The 17,296-nt window shown below is 41.1% G+C and overlaps 1 protein-coding gene across 1 annotated transcript in view; it reads right to left on the bottom strand.

Annotated features, from left to right (window-relative positions):
- The window catches only part of thada (THADA armadillo repeat containing), a 136,783-nt gene that overhangs the window by 21,326 nt on the left and 98,161 nt on the right, over window positions 1-17,296 (bottom strand). Inside the window, exons 32-36 of the mRNA XM_021316329.2 lie at window positions 16,529-16,902; window positions 13,786-13,910; window positions 9,844-9,916; window positions 9,252-9,402; window positions 9,036-9,158 (exon numbers count right to left, since the gene is read on the bottom strand). Of these exons, the coding sequence (XP_021172004.2) occupies window positions 9,036-9,158; window positions 9,252-9,402; window positions 9,844-9,916; window positions 13,786-13,910; window positions 16,529-16,902 (846 nt within the window). The remainder of the gene's footprint in view (window positions 1-9,035; window positions 9,159-9,251; window positions 9,403-9,843; window positions 9,917-13,785; window positions 13,911-16,528; window positions 16,903-17,296) is intronic.

Here is a 17,296-nt window from a genome sequence, read left to right as displayed (position 1 = left end):
TACAAATCAGTTTTGCAAACATATATAATTTATCCCAGATTAGGTTTGGCTACAATTATTGCCCAGTATAAAAAAACAACAACAACAATGCGCGTCGAGTTCAGCTCAGTTTCAGTTTGTAAGCTAGCTTTCAAATTAGCGACAGAGCCTGCAGACAAGTCATCACTCCAGACATGTGACTTCATTTCAACTGAGAAAATTAAAACCTCATTGGCTTTAATGAAGGAAACATGGTGCGAGCTGCACAAACACCATGTCTGTGTATGCGGAAGATTAGAGTTGATTTGGTCCAAATGTAAAGCCTAAGGCTGCAAATCTCTTCTTTCTGTGTTTTTCCTTGTTTAAACTCGGCTCAAATGACACAAACTGTAGTTTACCATCTGAGAGGGCATTGTGCTAATATAGGACGGGCTCTGTTTAATGAGTGTCCCACAGCTCTGTCAGGTTAATCATTTGAGTCATCAAGAAGAAATGAACATTGCCGAGCGGTGAAACAAAAAAAACTAACAAAAAAGAAAAACATGAATGGCAGTTTTTGTTGCAACGTTACGGTAATCAAAGTAGGTCAGTGTGAGGTTTTGTTTGTTCATGGTTCGCTGAAGCAGGTTTGTCAGCACGACGCTGACAAACCTGCTTTGATGGGCTGATAGTTGAACATTAAACTATCGGCTCCACTCCTCAGTGATCGCTAGGTTAAAATAAATCACGCATCAAACTTTCGCCAAATAGCGATGGACAATTCTTATTCCGTTTGTTGTTGTTGTGACATTTATTTAAGGTCATATACATTTTATTTATTTATTGCGACAACGATAAACTCCCCCCCCCCCCCAAAACTAAAGGTTTTGTTGGCACTGATTAGTGTTGAGTTAAGGCAGCTGAGGGCAGAAGGAGGTCTAGCCTGGTACTGGCATGCTGTTGTCTGTATCAGGAAAAATACATTAAATGGGCTTAATTTGTGTTAACTATGGGTTAAAATCAACTTTTCCCCAAGTACAATATCAGTTTCTTCATTCCCTACAACCGCTGGATTCCTTGCCTGTAGAAAACATTTTTACCCACTTGATTTTTGTTACTTTTTTCAGTAGTTTTACATGTGAGAAGGGCCAGTGTCACTACTGCTGCTTTGTGCAGAGAGGATCAGGACGAGAACTGAGTCCTACAGAGTGACCTCCAGCGGGTCTCTGACCAAACCTTTAGGAGCAGACTTCATGAGGGTAAACCTGAGGGCCTGACGTCCTCCGGTAGGCCCCGTGCTCGCTGCCCGGCACCGTGGAGCTGGACTGGTATCTACCAGAGAACGGCAGAGTCGGCAGGTTTGGTCCTGGAGCCCTGCTGTTTTCACATGTGAGAGCAGGTTCACTCTGAGCTGCTCTGACAGACACCAAAGGGTCCGGAGGAGCTGCGGTGAACGTTATGCCGCCTGCTGCATTGTTCAGCACGGTGGTGCTGGTCTGAGGAGGCATGGAGGGACACACAGACCTGTACAGAGTAAGTAATGGCACCCTGGAAGCCTTTAGGTAGAGGGATGAAATCCTTAGATTCAGTGTTAGACCCTTGGCTGGTGCAGTGGGTTCTGGGTTCCTCCTGGTGCACCATGATGTCCGTCCTCATGTGGCAAGAGGATGAAGGAGCTGATCCCACTGACTGGCCTCCACGTGCTGCTGACCTACATCCAACAGAACATCTCTGGGATACCATAGATGCCCTGGTCAGGGTCTGGGAGGAGATACTCCAGGACACCATCCATCATCTCATAAGGAGCAAGCCTCGACAGTGTCAGGCATGCTCTGCAAATTAGATTTGCTCTTCCTGTCCAGAACAATGCATCCCCTGTGAATCACATCTGAGAGAGGACAGGCATCACAGGCGCCAGAATGTGTAACTTTTCCATAGTTTTCAGCATTCGGGGAGAACAGGATAGATCATAGTTTTACTTATTTTCCTTCATTTTCTGAGCTTTCTTGCGGACTAATTCATGTTGTCTAACATGGTTTCCATTCCCACAACTTTCCCAGCCCTCCATATCAAAGGACCGGGAATCGCCACCTCCATCTAAAGCAGCTAACGCCTCAGATACTTGACTCAGCAACGGCAGGTCATAAACCTGACAAACACACAATGCCTTCCCTGAAAGACTGTGCTGTCTCGTCTGAGGGGAATGGGAAGGACGTGGAAAAAGCTTTAAACAACCTCAGTGTCGCAGTCATAAAACATAACAGCGCCGTTTTCCCCATTAGTTCTTGCACAGCACGATCAGCTGTTCTCCGAAAAGCAAATATAACAGCTGGGATTAAGACTACAAGACTTTAGGTGTCATAGGAGTGCTTGGAAACAAAGAAATCTAGCACAGAGTACACTGCAAAAACGGAACTAAAAATAAGTCAGATTTTCTTGAAATTAGTGTATTTGTCTTTGATTTAAGCAGGTAAATAAGATGATTTGCCAATGGAATGAGATTTTTGCACCTAAAATAGGAATAACTCATCTCCATAGTCTTCTTTAGAGGGCAGAATATCTAAATATCTTATTTTAGGGGTCGAAATACTTATTCAATTGGCAGATAATCTTATTTACCTGCCTAAATTAAGGACAAATACACTCATTTCAGGAACATTTTACTTATTTTAGTTCCGTTTTTGCAGTGTATTCAAGCATTTTTCCTTGAATACTTCAGAAATATATTCTAAAAGAGAAAGTTTTCTGTAACAAAACCTTTCCTTAACCTGCTCTGGGTAAAGATGACTTAATACATTACAGACAAATATCTAATCTTCCTCTCTTGAAAAATAGCTGCTAGTGGATCATGTGAGGAGTAATGAGCTGTTTGAAGAGTTTCAGTCAAGTTTCAGAGCTCATAACAGGGAAACAGCCCTGGTGAAAGTCACTCCTAGCGTCACGTTACGGACCCCTGTCTTTGTGCTGGTAGATCTCAGTGCTGCATCTGATGCAGTCAGTAGTGCTTTTACCCAAATTCTCATGCAAATGTTGAACGAATTTTTAAAAATATCGCAAAAAAGAAATGTGACTTAGACGTGTTTCCATCTATTGGTTTGTAGTGAATTAACCAGGCGATGCAAAGCATAATGTCGTCATGCGTTGAAGTTACGCTGTAAGAAACAGGAAGAGGAGGATCAGTAATGGAGCGAAATTTTAATGAATGTGTTTTTTTTAAAGATGAGACTAAATGTTGGTTTATGTGGGGAAATGAGACGTGCGGACACAATGTCTGCAGCATTTATGCTCCGTGTAGCTTTTCCTCCTAAGCTGCACTATTCTCCTAGACTCCAGGGGGCAGCGTTGTGCTCCCACACCAAGTGTACTACACCCCACTACACAGAGAAAACACAGTGGTTTCCAACATTTTAAAGCCTCTTACTTTCTTCCAAGAGTGACTGGAATTTCTCTCCAGGTTTTGTTAAGAATTTGTTGATTACGGTGATCTTTATGGGGGCCAAATCATAAAGATGTCTATGTTTACGAAAGTTCTGCCAGAAGCAGCTCTTGCTCATCTGACATGTATTTCTGCACGGGACTGTCCGTGTTGTTAGGAATTTTCCTAGGAGCGCGGAGCCGAAACCTTTGGCCGCGTGGACGGACCTGGTAGCCAAATATGACGTAATATGGCCAAGCGTGAACCAGCCTTAAGAAACGCTTCAGTCTCTTCTTTGATCCACATGTACATGTTCTTGCTTCCAGTTCTGTTTTTGAGTGTTATGGGAACATTTGGGAAGCAAAACCGGATCTTCAGTAATGTGAGGTAAATGTTCGCTACGTCAGAACTCATTCGACAAGCGTGTTTCCTTCTTCTCTTTAGCGCATTTACTATTTTACGTAAAAGTTTTAAAAAAAAACACCTCAAGCTTGTGTAAAAAACGTTTTAGCAAAAATTTGTAATTCAGATTTTTCCATTTTCCTTAACCTTTTCTGATGCGATGCTTTGAAATGCACATTAAAAAAATAAGGATCATTAGGAATTCAGGTGTCCCAGCCAAGGCCTGTAATTATTTAATGGAAAATTACCAATCTGGGGTCTAAGTTTGTCTGCGTGCTGCATTCCTCCATTTCCTTTTGAAAACCATTACGAAGGTTGAAGATCAAGAAAGTCAGAGAACTTTTTTATTTAAAGGTTTTCTGAAAGAAAAGAAAAAAGATGTTTTCCTCCCGAGCATCCAAGAGGAAATGCAGTCACCCCCCCCCCCCCCCACCTCCTCTTAATGTTAAGTGAAACGTTGCCTCCCACACGGGAAAAATAGTCTCCCAAGGAGCTGTGAATGTGAATGGATAAAGGAGGATGACCCGCTCTCTTTTCTACACACGCAGAGGACACCCGCTCTGTAATTACATCCATTGTGTTCGCTTCCCGCCGTAGAGAAAGAAAACCTTTCCATCTCAGTCATGCAGTTGACCTCAATTTCAACCGATTTTCAGCTGATAGCTTATCTTGACCCCGTCTGTACATAAACACATATAGAACACACACTATGCAAAACGCTCTAAGATAAATAAAGGCCTAAAAACACTTCCAGAAACAGGATTCCTGAGTCCTCCGATTACAAAACAGGCTCTGATCTGTATAGTATTTCATTTAGTCAACAACCAACATAAATAAAAACAATGGTCCACATCTAAATTAGCCTAAACTCAAACTATTTAAAAGGAGATTTGTTAAATATGGGAAGATACAGCTAAGATAATAAAGACACTGTTGATTTGGTGAAAAAAAGACTTAAAATATTGGGTATTTTAAATGGAAACTAACATGAATAACGGTATAATTATGGTTTAAACTTCTGATCTGCGTTTCTCTCGGTTTATAGGCAATATATGGAGGAAAAAAAGGGCTGCAGGGTGTCAATAATACAATCATTATATAGTTGCTGTAAGTTTCTATTATTCTTTCACTACATTTGATGCTATAATGTGTTGGGTGTGAGCATCTACTGCAGTTGTGTCCAAACTGTAAAGTTCAAAGTAGTTATTTTTTTACTTTTACAAATTCAAGAATTTACTAAACATTACACATTTTAATGAAGGAAACAAATTAGTCAGATTTCAGTAGAAAATGATTCTGTAGTTAATGTTAGACCCAAAATATCAAAAGGGTCTGAGAGTTTTTTCTTATTAGCGTCATTATTCATGAGCTATTCTCACCAACAACATGATACGAGTCGCTGTTTCTTCAAGAGTGCCTGCTGCAAATCAACTGTCTGTGCTGGTCCGTCAAATTTTTTATCCTTTTTGAATGGCAGTCGGGGGCCGCACAAAATCCTGGGGGGCCACAAATGGCCCGCGGACCACACATTGGACACCCCTGATCTGCTGCAACTATGAGTAGATCAACAACCGGAGAGATATCCTATCAGCATGCACAAATGAAATTCATGACATATGGAGCCTAACAGGCCACAAATATTGCATTCAGTCTTATTTGATAAATTAGATGATTTAAAAAGTTAATTTATTTCAGCAAATCACTAAGGGTAGGGAAATCTGAACAGCTTTAACCTACACCTTTTAGATCTTTGTAACATTTGTGATTTAAAGGAGCTATAAGTAAGATATTTTCTGTAAAATCAACCTAAATCATTCTCATTTATCTCCTGGGAAGGAAGTAACATTCCCTATAAACGATCTGTCCTCGCCATCAACAATGTCTTAGTGACGTTTTTCTCCTTTCAAACCCAGAGGTACAGTCTGAAACTACTCTGGTTCAGAGTGTAGCCTGTGTTTACTTCCTGGTTCCTGAGCCAATCATATGAGAGTTGTTTAGAGGCGTAATGTTTTCTGAGGTAAAAGCTACGAGTATTGAAGTTAGCCTGTGCACTGAAAAAATTAATTAAAAAATAAGTAACATTTTCTTGCAATTAGTGTATTTGTCTTTAATTTGATCAGGTAAATAAGATGATCTGCCAATGGAATAAGTATTTTGACCCGTAAAACAAGATAATTCGATATTACTGCACTTGAAATAAGATGATGGAATTGAGTTGTTCCTATTTTAAGTGCAAAAAAACTTATTCCATTGGCAGATCATTTAATCTTGCTGCTCATATCGAGGATGAATACACTCATTTCAAGAAAACTTTACTTATTTTTAGTCCTGTTTTTTGCAGTGTGTTCTCTCGATTATGCATCCACTCAACTAAGTAGCGCGTCACTCCCACGTCCACAGCCAGTGGATTGAGCCCAGCTCCAGCTACCAGGCCCAACCACATGACAAGGCCTTTAGGACTCACCAGTGGGATATGTCTGAAAATCCAGCCACCAAGGTAGGCCTCCAGGAACCACTACGAATTACAACAATGCCACCAAAAAAGCCTAACCTAGCTACAGAAGAAGGAGATGATATTAAAAAAAATCCCTTGACAAGCAACAAAAATCAATCCTGACTTTGATGGAGGAAGTTAAAACATTTAGGTTACAGAACATAGAAAAAGACAAAAAAAGATTGTGTCACTGGAGAACCGTGTTGCTGAGCTTGAGCAATACGCAAGACTAAATGACATCATAGTAACTGGATTAAAAACCAAACCACATTCCTGTGTGTGAGCAGAGACAACAATGGATAAAGGGGAAACAAATGAGCAAGATGATTATTTTCTGTTGTGCAACAAGTGACAACCTTCTTAAAATAAAATTTTAAAAAAACAACTGCCTAATTAAGCTTTAAGAGGAAGCTGCAGTCAATAGAGGAAAACGCATTTTTAAACATTGGGCAACCGTAGCAGCACACATTATTTATGCACCTTTAAGAAGAAAATAAAACCCTGCTCCACTTATTTTTTTGTCGTTTCATGGCCTGTGAAGTGACAGGATCCAGCGGTACTCAAAAGGAGGGGGGGGGGGGATTCTGCAGAAGACCTGGAGGAGTGAAGGAAAGCAGCCAAATGAGGACAGGAAGCAGCGCCGGGTCTGTTTATGTGTCTGAACAGCAGTCAGGGTGTCAGTCCACTCATGGAGCTCCTGCGAAGCTGAAGCTGGCATTAATGTGTCTGTCAGCGAGCTCCACTGGGTAACGTTATAACGCTCCTCAGTAAACAGGCATGAGACGTTCCAAAAACAATGACACATAACAGCACAAACACACACACTCTTCCCTCTCATGTCCAAACGGCTAAACCAGAGCCTGCTACCAGGAATGCTCCCCCCCACCCCGAGCAGGAAATGATGTAAACAGCCCCTTTTTAACACCACAATGTATTTATGTGCTTGTTTATACCAATGAGGTATTTTTTTTATTTTAATTTTTTTTATTTAGAAGTTCTGGGCTATTGTTGTTGTCTTCACATTGTTGGGATGGAATTAGCTCACAGTTCTTCTTGCTAATTACCATTCCAGCTTCAACATGATGATAGGCTTAGTGATGTGCAAAAATATGCACCACCAGAGCGGGGAATCTCACAATTTAAATTCTTTCCTGAATCAAATTTTATTTTAACCAGAGCCTAAACGAAGGTAGATAGGTGGGCGAGCGGGCGGATGGACGGACGTATGTATAGAAAATGTAAGTTGGATGGAAGGATGGATGAATGGATGGATGAATGAATGGATGGATGGATAGAAAATAGAAGTTGGATGGATGGATGGATGGATGGATGGATGAATGGATGGATGGATGGATGAATGGATGGATAGAAAATAGAAGTTGGATGGATGGATGGATGGATGGATGGTGGATGGATGGATAGAAAATGGAAGTTGGATGGATGGATGGATGAATGGATGGATGGATGAATGGATGGATGGATAGAAAATAGAAGTTGGATGGATGGATGGATGGATGAATGGATGGATGGATAGAAAATAGAAGTTGGGTGGATGGATGGATGGATGGATAGAAAATGGAAGTTGGATGGATGGATGGATGGATAGAAAATAGAAGTTGGATGGATGGATGGATGGATGGATAGAAAATAGAAGTTGGATGGATGGATGGATGGATAGAAAATAGAAGTTGGATGGATGGGTCCATTAACAAATGGATGGATGGATGGTGGATGGATGGATGTATAGAAAATGGAAGTTGGATGGATGGATGGATGGATGGTGGATGGATGGATAGAAAATAGAAGTTGGATGGATGGATAGAAAATAGAAGTTGGATGGATGGGTCCATTAACAAATGGATGGATGGATAGAAAATGGAAGTTGGATGGATGGATGGGTCCATTAACAAATGGATGGTGGATGGATGGATGGATGGATGGATGGATGGAAAGAAAATAGAAGTTGGATGGATGGTGGATGGATGGATGGATGGATAGAAAATAGAAGTTGGATGGATGGGTCCATTAACAAATGGATAGATGGATGGATAGATGGATGGATGGATGGATGGATAGAAAATAGAAGTTGGATGGATGGATGGATAGAAAATAGAAGTTGGATGGATGGGTCCATTAACAAATGGATGGATGGATGGATGGATGGATGGATGGATGGAAAATGGAAGTTGGATGGATGGATGGGTCCATTAACAAATGGATGGTAGATGGATGGATGGATGGAAAGAAAATAGAAGTTGGATGGATGGATGGATGGTGGATGGATGGATGGATGGATGGATGGATAGAAAATAGAAGTTGGATGGATGGGTCCATTAACAAATGGATGGATGGATGGATGGATGGATAGAAGATGGATGGATGGATGGATAGAAAATGGAAGTTGGATGGATGGATGGATGGGTCCATTAACAAATGGATGGATGGATGGATGGATGGATGGATGGATGGATAGAAAATGGAAGTTGGATGGATGGATGGATGGGTCCATTAACAAATGGTCCTGTGGTTAGGTTTTCATCATGTTGCCTCAGCTGTCTGCTGTCCCAATAACGGTTTCCACGTTCTCTTTGCTCATATAAATTGTATTTAAGCATGTTAAAAATGTTCTTTCATACACATTATAGCTCCAATTCAGTGGTCAGCATTCCTGAATTCAGCCATTTACTAATTCAGCCATTTATACAATTAACTCCTAAAACACGGTTTCATGTGATTGCTTACCAAACAGTGAGCAGAACTGTTTACCTTTATGGAGCAGGTGAGTCGGCAGGCGGGATGTGAAGTCGGAAGCAGAGTCTCTGACATCCTGGTCTTCATCCTGCAGCAGCGTGAACAGACTCCTCCACAGCGACACGGTAGCAGGAAAACCTAAACGCAGGACCGGAAGCACAAACGCCGTGATGTGCTGCTGCACCTGAAGGGCGCTCAGGAGAAAGCTGCTGCTCTCAGACTCGCACTCACCCAGCGGCAGGCGGGGGTCGGTCATCAGGGAGGATGAGCAGGCGACCAGCACCTTGGCAACCATCAGCTTCACCTCCACCGGCTGCTCCTCACCACAGCAGGAGGACACCAGAGCCCCCCACTGAGCTAAACAGCCCGCTGCGTCCGGATCCTACATGAGTTGGAAAAAAAAAAACAGACCATCATGGACGCAGCTGAAGATCCTGTTTTTCATTGACATGCACAAATTTCTTATTGGGTGGATTTTTATTCCCGTTATGAAGATAAAAAAAAATCCCACAATGCAACATTTACGGTGATAAATACTTTTGAGGCACATCTCTGTAGTGCATTCATGCACAAATGCCCTTGCACAATCCAATTCTGTACATAAAAATGTCTCTTTTTTTGTTACATTTCAATTGTTTGTATACTGTATATTTAAAATCTACTGTTTACTTCTAAATCTCTGCCGCACCTAAAACTGTAATCTAACTTCTACTGCAATTTACAAAAGCTGTATGAAACGAAATTTCGTTCTGTACGCACTCTGTGCATACAAAATGACAAATAAAGTTGTCTAAGTCTAAGTCTAGTGAATTCAGGTCTTTACCTGATGATCAGAGCTCACCAGCTCCACCACGAGCTGGGAGGCCAACGTCAGCGCAGCAGACAGGAGCGCCACACTGAAACAGAACACGAGACATCTAATTTAAGCGCTAAATATCAACTCCGCCGCTTTATTTTCAATGCCGGCCCTCAGAGAGAGAGAGAGAGATAGAGGCCCCTCATGTGTGACGTCCTCCACAGCTTTCTCAGGGTCCAGTTAGATATTCAGCTAAACTAATGTTTGAGGGCAGAGAAAATTGACATCAGTCAGGATTTTATGTCCCAAAGATCCTTTTTAATTCAATTCAATTGTATTTATATAGCACCAATTCATGATACGTGTCATCTCAAGGCACTTTCCAAAGTCAAATTCAACCAAATCATCCTGATTGGTCAGAAAGTTTCATAACTAAGGAAACCCAGCAGGTTGCATCAAGTCTCTCCAAGCAACATTCACTCCTCCTGAAAGAGCGTAGAGCCACAGTGGACAGTCGTCTGCATTGTTGATGGCTTTGCAGCAATCCCTCATACTGAGCATGCATGAAGCGACAGTGGAGAGGAAAACTCCCCTTTAACAGGGAGGAGAACCTCCAGCAGAACCAGAACCAGGCTCAGTGTGAACGCTCATCTGCCTCGACCCACTGGGGCTTAGAGAAGACAGAGCAGAGACACAGAAAGCACAGAAGCACACATTGACCCAGGAGTACTTTCTATGTTAGATGGTAATAACGGATGATCTGCCTCCACTGGATGATGTCACAGCTAACAGAACGCCAGACCAGATGTACCTACTATGAAGACAGAAAATGACAGAGAGCAAGATGAAATAACAATCAAGTAATCTAAATTGGAGAACAGTAGGAGAACTCAGCAGAGTGAAATAGGCCCTGATGTCCTCCAGTAGCCTAAGCCTATAGCAGCATAACTATAGAGAAAGCTCAGGGTAACATGAGCCACTCTAACTAGAAGCTTTGTCAAACAGGAAAGTTTCAAGGTTTTAGACAGGCATGTCTGAAAGATACAGAAGATCCTTGTTTTTTTACACAGCACTAATGGCATAATCAGTGAGATTGATATCAATGGTTTTCATTAATGCTTACAGGAGTTTATTTATTTTTTTCCTGAGCAACAGATTCAGATGAGAGGTGGCGTCTGAGTCACAGCCAAACGAGTCGACCTATAAATGTTTCTCAAAGTTCTCGAAGGCTAGAGCGGTACAAGTACCAGACATGGTACCGGTGCTGCCTTTTACCTGTACTCAAAAGAAATTTCACAATTAGATATTTGCATATATATGAACAAATTAACTGTGGTGCAGAACTAATAACTTCACAAAAGGAAAAAACATTTTTGTTTCAACTGCCTCTTGAAATGCAGGCTTTGTGCAGCCAGCCAATTAAGTTCATTCAATTTTAATCTGATTCTATAGTGTATTTGGTGTTTTATTTATTGATTTTACCTTCTAAATGAATCCCAACACATAGTTAATAAATACAAGTAGTTTGTCAGTCTTCATTTTAAATAATGGGCATAATAGAAACCGATTCTTACTTCTTTGAACTTGCACCATTTTAATTCCAATTCAATCTGAATAATTAGGCTTTTTTTTTTATTTGTCAACATATGAAAAGGGCTTTATACATATAGTAACTTGTATTTAATAATGAATTCATACTTTAAAAGTCCACATTTTATTTTGTTGAAGAAGAAAATGAATCGTTGAAGTGAATGAACTTCGCAAAACCATTTGTTGATGGAGCAATGAAAGAAAATATCCATCAGTTTCAGCCCCATTTTATACCGCTAACAGGAGATGCTTTAAATGCCTTAAAACAGTATTAATTACCATATAATGATAATATTGCTGATGGTAGCAAACAGAGACACTCAAATGATTTGACTAGGCCCTTATTCCGCCACTAGAGATTGGTTTGCGGTACATTTAAGAGAAAACTGCGTTGATAAATGAAGGTTCTAGGGTTTAATTAGGGCTTCCCTGCAACCCTTTACACACTCATAACTCCACTTTCTTGCCTTACTGTCCACAAAAGAAGTGTGCTGGTACTCACCACGACATTATGAGTCACAATACCCCGAGTGCCATTTAATCACACGGCACACAAGGGCAACCGGCAACCCAATCTCATCCCTCCTGGGCTCTAATCATAACCCTGGGGCCATGCTGAAGGGAAAGTGGATCCCTGTGTGCAGAGATTGTGGCCAGGAAAAGGCTTCGCACGGCTTTGTAATCCAATCCTCATTCAAGCCTGTATTCTCTTGTCAGGGGTGAGAAAAGTACAGCCGTGGCTTGTCAAGAAAAGGTGTGTGTGTGTGTGTGTGTGGATGTCAAAGGGCTTACCGTCTAAGCACAGACACATAAACTGGAACACCAAGTGCCAAATGAGTTTGCGGTAAAAGACAGAGGACTCGTGACTCACGACTCTTTCATAAACTCTGACAAAAACACTACCCCATGCCAGGCAGGTGTGAATAATCTCACAGAAGTATAATGGTGCAGACGAAGGCCATTGAGAGCGTAAATATCAGCTTTCTTCCACAGCAACACTTCCACGCCTTTGATTTTATTTTAAAAAAGGCCCCCCCGCCCCCCCCTCGCTACAGCAGCACAGGAGAGTACAGGAGGAAGTGAGGAGTGTCCAGGTTAAGCCAGTGAGCTCATGTGTGCCGTCCTGCTCTGATTCTTACCCTGAATGAAAACCTGACGGACGACAGGTAAGAGCAGCAGTACCTGCAGATATAAGTCAGTGAGACATACGAGCTAAAAGCTGAGAGGGGACAGCTTTGATGCTGTTTGGACAGTAAGTCTCACTTAAATAAGGAACTGGCACGGCTTTCTACTCCGTCAGCAGGCTGACCGAGTTACAGCCCGGTTGAGCCAAGTCCTCCTTCACCTCTCAGTCGTGATTACTTCAGGAGGTCGTTCACAAATACAATTTTCTTTCTGTTAAGACTAAAAGTTGGTGCCGTTGGTGCCTCTGTTTATACCAAAAACCAGCTTTAACAATTCCAGCAGAACCTGATTTGAGTTTAGGTCGTATTTGTCCTGCTGGGGATCTCTGAATTACAAAAAATCATATCTTTATTGAAACCATCAACCAATCTTTAGGACCAGTTTACACCAATTTAAGAAAAGGTAAAAAAACAAAGCAACTAAACTTGTTTTCCGTAGTTGAAGACGTTTCGCTTCCTCTCCAGGAAGCTTTCTCAATTCAAAAAGTCTGGAGTATTGAATTGAGAAAACTTCCTGGAAAGGAAGCGAAACGTCTTCAACTACGGAAAACAAGTCCAGTTGCCTTGTTTTTTTACCTTTTTTTGGAATGACCATGGATGACTGAGAATCTTCACCAGCACACCAATTTAAGGAGCATTTCCTTTAACCAATAAACATTTTGAATCTGATCAATGCTAAGATAATATAAATGTAACCAGTATATTTTAGCCTGAAACCCTTTTTTGAAAATTCAATAGCTTTTTGACTCTGAGGATTCTTGCAATACGAGACGTATCCTTTCATCCCTTCTGTTTATCACTGCACAGAAACTTTGCAGGACAAAGACCATTTCAGTTCTTCTCTGGGCCTTGACTCACAGGTGAAATCTGTCTTGCTCCTGTTTCTTTCAGTTTTGGTTGAAAAATGGTTAATAGGTGCAGTTGGATTAACATTTTGTATCTTTTCCTTCAATAAAAATAATAGAACAATGCTGTATAAAGCATCTTGGATCACTCTGCTTGTATTTTGACCACTTTTCTACCAAAAATCCAAAAAAAGATTTTCTTCTAGGTAAATGTGTCTTTTCTATTTGATGGAGCAGTATTTTAAAACACTTAATTTAGTGAATTAATGATGAACTTTGAGTCATAAATAATAATATAAGAATTCAAAACATACACATTTTTCGAATGGCATTAATGTGGTTTTACCAACCTGTGAGTAAAGTTCTCAGCCAGAGTAATGAGGCGCATAAGGACCTCCTTCTGGGACAAAGTCTTTGCACCATCTTTCCACAAGAGCTCACACTTTGAGCTCAACATGCACAACACCTGCAGGACCTGAGAGGAACAGAGGGAAAAAGAGAAAGATGAGAAGTATGCTAGTCTTTGCACTGAAGCAGTCCCCCCCTCCCCCCACCTCTAGCTCTTATTGTGAGGCTCTTTCAGCTGAGGTGGCATTCCTCTTGCAAATACTTGTTATATTTGGGCTCCAATCTGTAACTGGAGCGTTAAAACAAAACTTGCTTTAATGGCTGAAGTGTAAATTTGTGTGACTGGTGTTAGCAGTACGAAGTAGAAGGGGATGAGTGTCTTCACTGATGCTTCTAGACCCCGTCTTCACCTGCCACCAACATTGACCCAGAGCCAATTCACAATAGGTGTCGTCTCAAGGCAAAATACAAACGGATCCTATTTGATTTAGGGAAACGTATTGTCAATTCCAATCATAAAGAACAATTGATTAAATTCAATACCTTACAATCTGACACCAGTTATAATACAATGCAGTGATGTTCAGTTTATGATTTAAGGAAACCTAGATGGTTGTATTCAGACACTTACTTTGCAGCAAATTGTCTGAATACAACCATTTGTTTTTCCTTTTTTACTCAAAAGACAAATCTAACTTCATTTAGATTATTTTTTTCACCTGCTCAACAACGGGCTAGGTGCTCACTATTCAAAACAAAGATTATAGCTACAACTTTTTCATCAAAACAACACATTTTTCAAAAATAATACATCCCCAGAACGTCTAGAGTGCTGCAGAATCAACATAATCATTTTACTGAAGAATAAATATGTAGTATAAAAAAATAATTGTTTTATAAATTTTGGTGCGTCAAAAATATGTAAATATTTACTTATGGTTATTATTATTCTGCACTAATAGGAACAGTTGGTCGGAGACGTGGCTCCGTTGTTGCCAGATCGTAGCAGCTCTGTAAAAGCGCTGAGAAATGACTTCTGCTCTGCGTTACGTCTCAGATTCAAGCGGACCCAAAAAAGAAGGAAAACGAGTGTAAACGTCGGTCAAGTTTCTGAGCGTTGCTGCCGACTTAAGGAAGCAAAGGGGCTCAGAAGCCATGCGAAGGTTGCTGCTTTCCTTCTGAACAGGTAAGTTAAATGTTTGCTAATGCAAACCATTATGCTAATGCTACCGGACCTGGCAGCCGGTGTAGGTACCAGATTGACTCGGGTCCTGCGCCTTCTGATGACGTCACTATACATGGTTGGTTTAACGTTTGCTCAAATGTGCAAAATATTGTAATTGGTCTGGACAACTTACTAAAGTAGTTATAGCGGGGTGTAGGTTTTATTCGAGAGCGGGATTGCGGTTTGTAAACGGACAATTTTACGAAGAAAATTGCCATGGTCCCTGCGCCTCCCGATGACGTCACATTATGGCAACGCCACTCAAACAAAGTAGATTGAGCCCGCGGTCTGCATTTGTAACAAATCAATTTTATTAAGTTAATTTAGCGGTTTCTTTTTTCTCAAAAGCTTGAACAAATATTCATTTTACAAAAAAACAAAAACAAAAAAAACAAACAAATATTTGACAATTGGCTCAATGTTTGGAAGAATATTGTTAACAAAAATGGAAGGGATAGCCAGACTAATTTATCCAGCATATATCTTAAATGTACCAAATACCACAATTAAAAAATAATCAAATTCATCACAATTTCATCTGGAATAATAAAAAAAACATGTGATCAGAAAGAACATCAGTACAAAAAGGAGGAATGAACGTTATTGATTTTAAAGTGATGAATGCCATGATAAAATTAAATTTGGCTGCTGACTTTTATTAAAAATTACATGAGTTTATGGTTTAGTTTCCTTTCACAACTTAAAAAAAATTGGAGGAATTAAATTTTTCTAAGGTTGTAACTTTGATCCTGCAAAATTACTGATTAAATTGTCAGACTACCACACAAGTATTCCAAAATGATGTTAAAAGTTTTCATGCCTCGACTAATTTACAGAAAAATAACCGTAAATTAACAAAATAAAATTGATTAGTAACAAATGGAGACCGCGGGCATAATGTAGTTTGTTTGAGTTGAGTTGCCATATATTGACGTCATTGGGTAGCGCCCGAGCCAATCTGGCAGCCCGAGACGATCTGGTACCTACACCGGCTGGTAAACGTACAGTTGAAGGTTGGAACGAGGGCAGGGGAGCGCTAGTGCGCCACCTACTGGCCAGGAGGACTTAAAACTTGTAGCTATCTCCTTTAAACAACGTAACTCTGATATTTATAAAGGAAATGATCTGCAAATCATAAAAAGGTCTTTGCCTTTCTTAAAAGAAAAACAGACATTTTGAAGCAAAGCCTAATGTGCAACTAACGATGAACGGATTTCAAAACAAACCCGTATGCAGCAGCGTAACAGTGACGTAACCGGGGTCGACAACAGGATTAATAGAGCAAGTCTGTTGGCAGCTTGCTCCTGTTTTAAGAACACAAACTGGGATACAGAGTGGACCTTCCTCTCTGAAAGCTGGAGTGGAGAGGTGCAGAGTGGGTGCAGGTAAGCCCCCAGCTGATGCCCTCTTTAAATTACAACCTTACAGAGAGCTACCCCACAAATAAAGTCTCTCAATCAGATGGATAACAAACAGATGCAACTTCCCCAGTGCTTTTGTGTGAGTGTGTGTGGTCTCACCTTCGCCAAACACTGGTGGCGTGTCTCACGAACGGCCATGTTGGTCAGGTCAGACACGGTGGTCTCATCCAGCCACAGAGGGCTCCTCTCGTTTTCCTCCTCCTCGTGCAGTTTCCTCAGGATGATTTCCAGCGTTAGCTCCCTCACCTCGTAATGTGAGCTACGCAGCAGACTGTCCAGAAGCTGCTTTCTCTGCTCAAAGGCTCTCCACAGATCAGGAAAGTCTACACACGCACTGAGCCCCACCTGGGCGAGGCTGAGGAGGTACTGCGTGGTGCCGGGGCCAAGGAGAGCCGAGGAAGAGTCGGGGGTGATCAGTTCTGAGGCCATTAGAACGGAGAGCGCAGACTGACGAAGAGCGCCGACCTCCGAATCTGAGAGACATGAAGGTCAAAGTAAGTTGACGGTGAAGTCGACACCTTTAGAGTGAATTGGTGAATTGTGAGAGCTGAGGAAGGTAAACATATTGCCGTTTTAGCGGTATGGTGATTTAAAGGTTTTATTAGTCAAAGATTGAATTCAGCTCAAGGCTTTCTCTTTTTAAAATAGCTTCTAGTAAGATCTTTCTGTATCAACTCTCAACTTTGTCCTCCAGAAGCTACCCTAGCATTAATAAGCTGCTGCTGAGGGACACAATAATAACGTTTACTCTCTCTCCATTTACTTTTGCTACCATCCATTGAATAAGCAGGAACAGATATCGGTTGTGATGTGACTAACAACACTGAAAGTACACCTGACCCAGCGCCTGGATTAGTGCCTTTAAAT

The sequence above is a fragment of the Fundulus heteroclitus genome, chromosome 22 (assembly GCF_011125445.2).
Source record: "Fundulus heteroclitus isolate FHET01 chromosome 22, MU-UCD_Fhet_4.1, whole genome shotgun sequence".
NCBI classification, from domain to species: Eukaryota; Metazoa; Chordata; class Actinopteri; order Cyprinodontiformes; family Fundulidae; genus Fundulus; species Fundulus heteroclitus.
The sequence above is the reverse complement of the archived record's forward strand: the minus strand, read 5'-3'. Positions and strand labels throughout refer to the sequence as shown.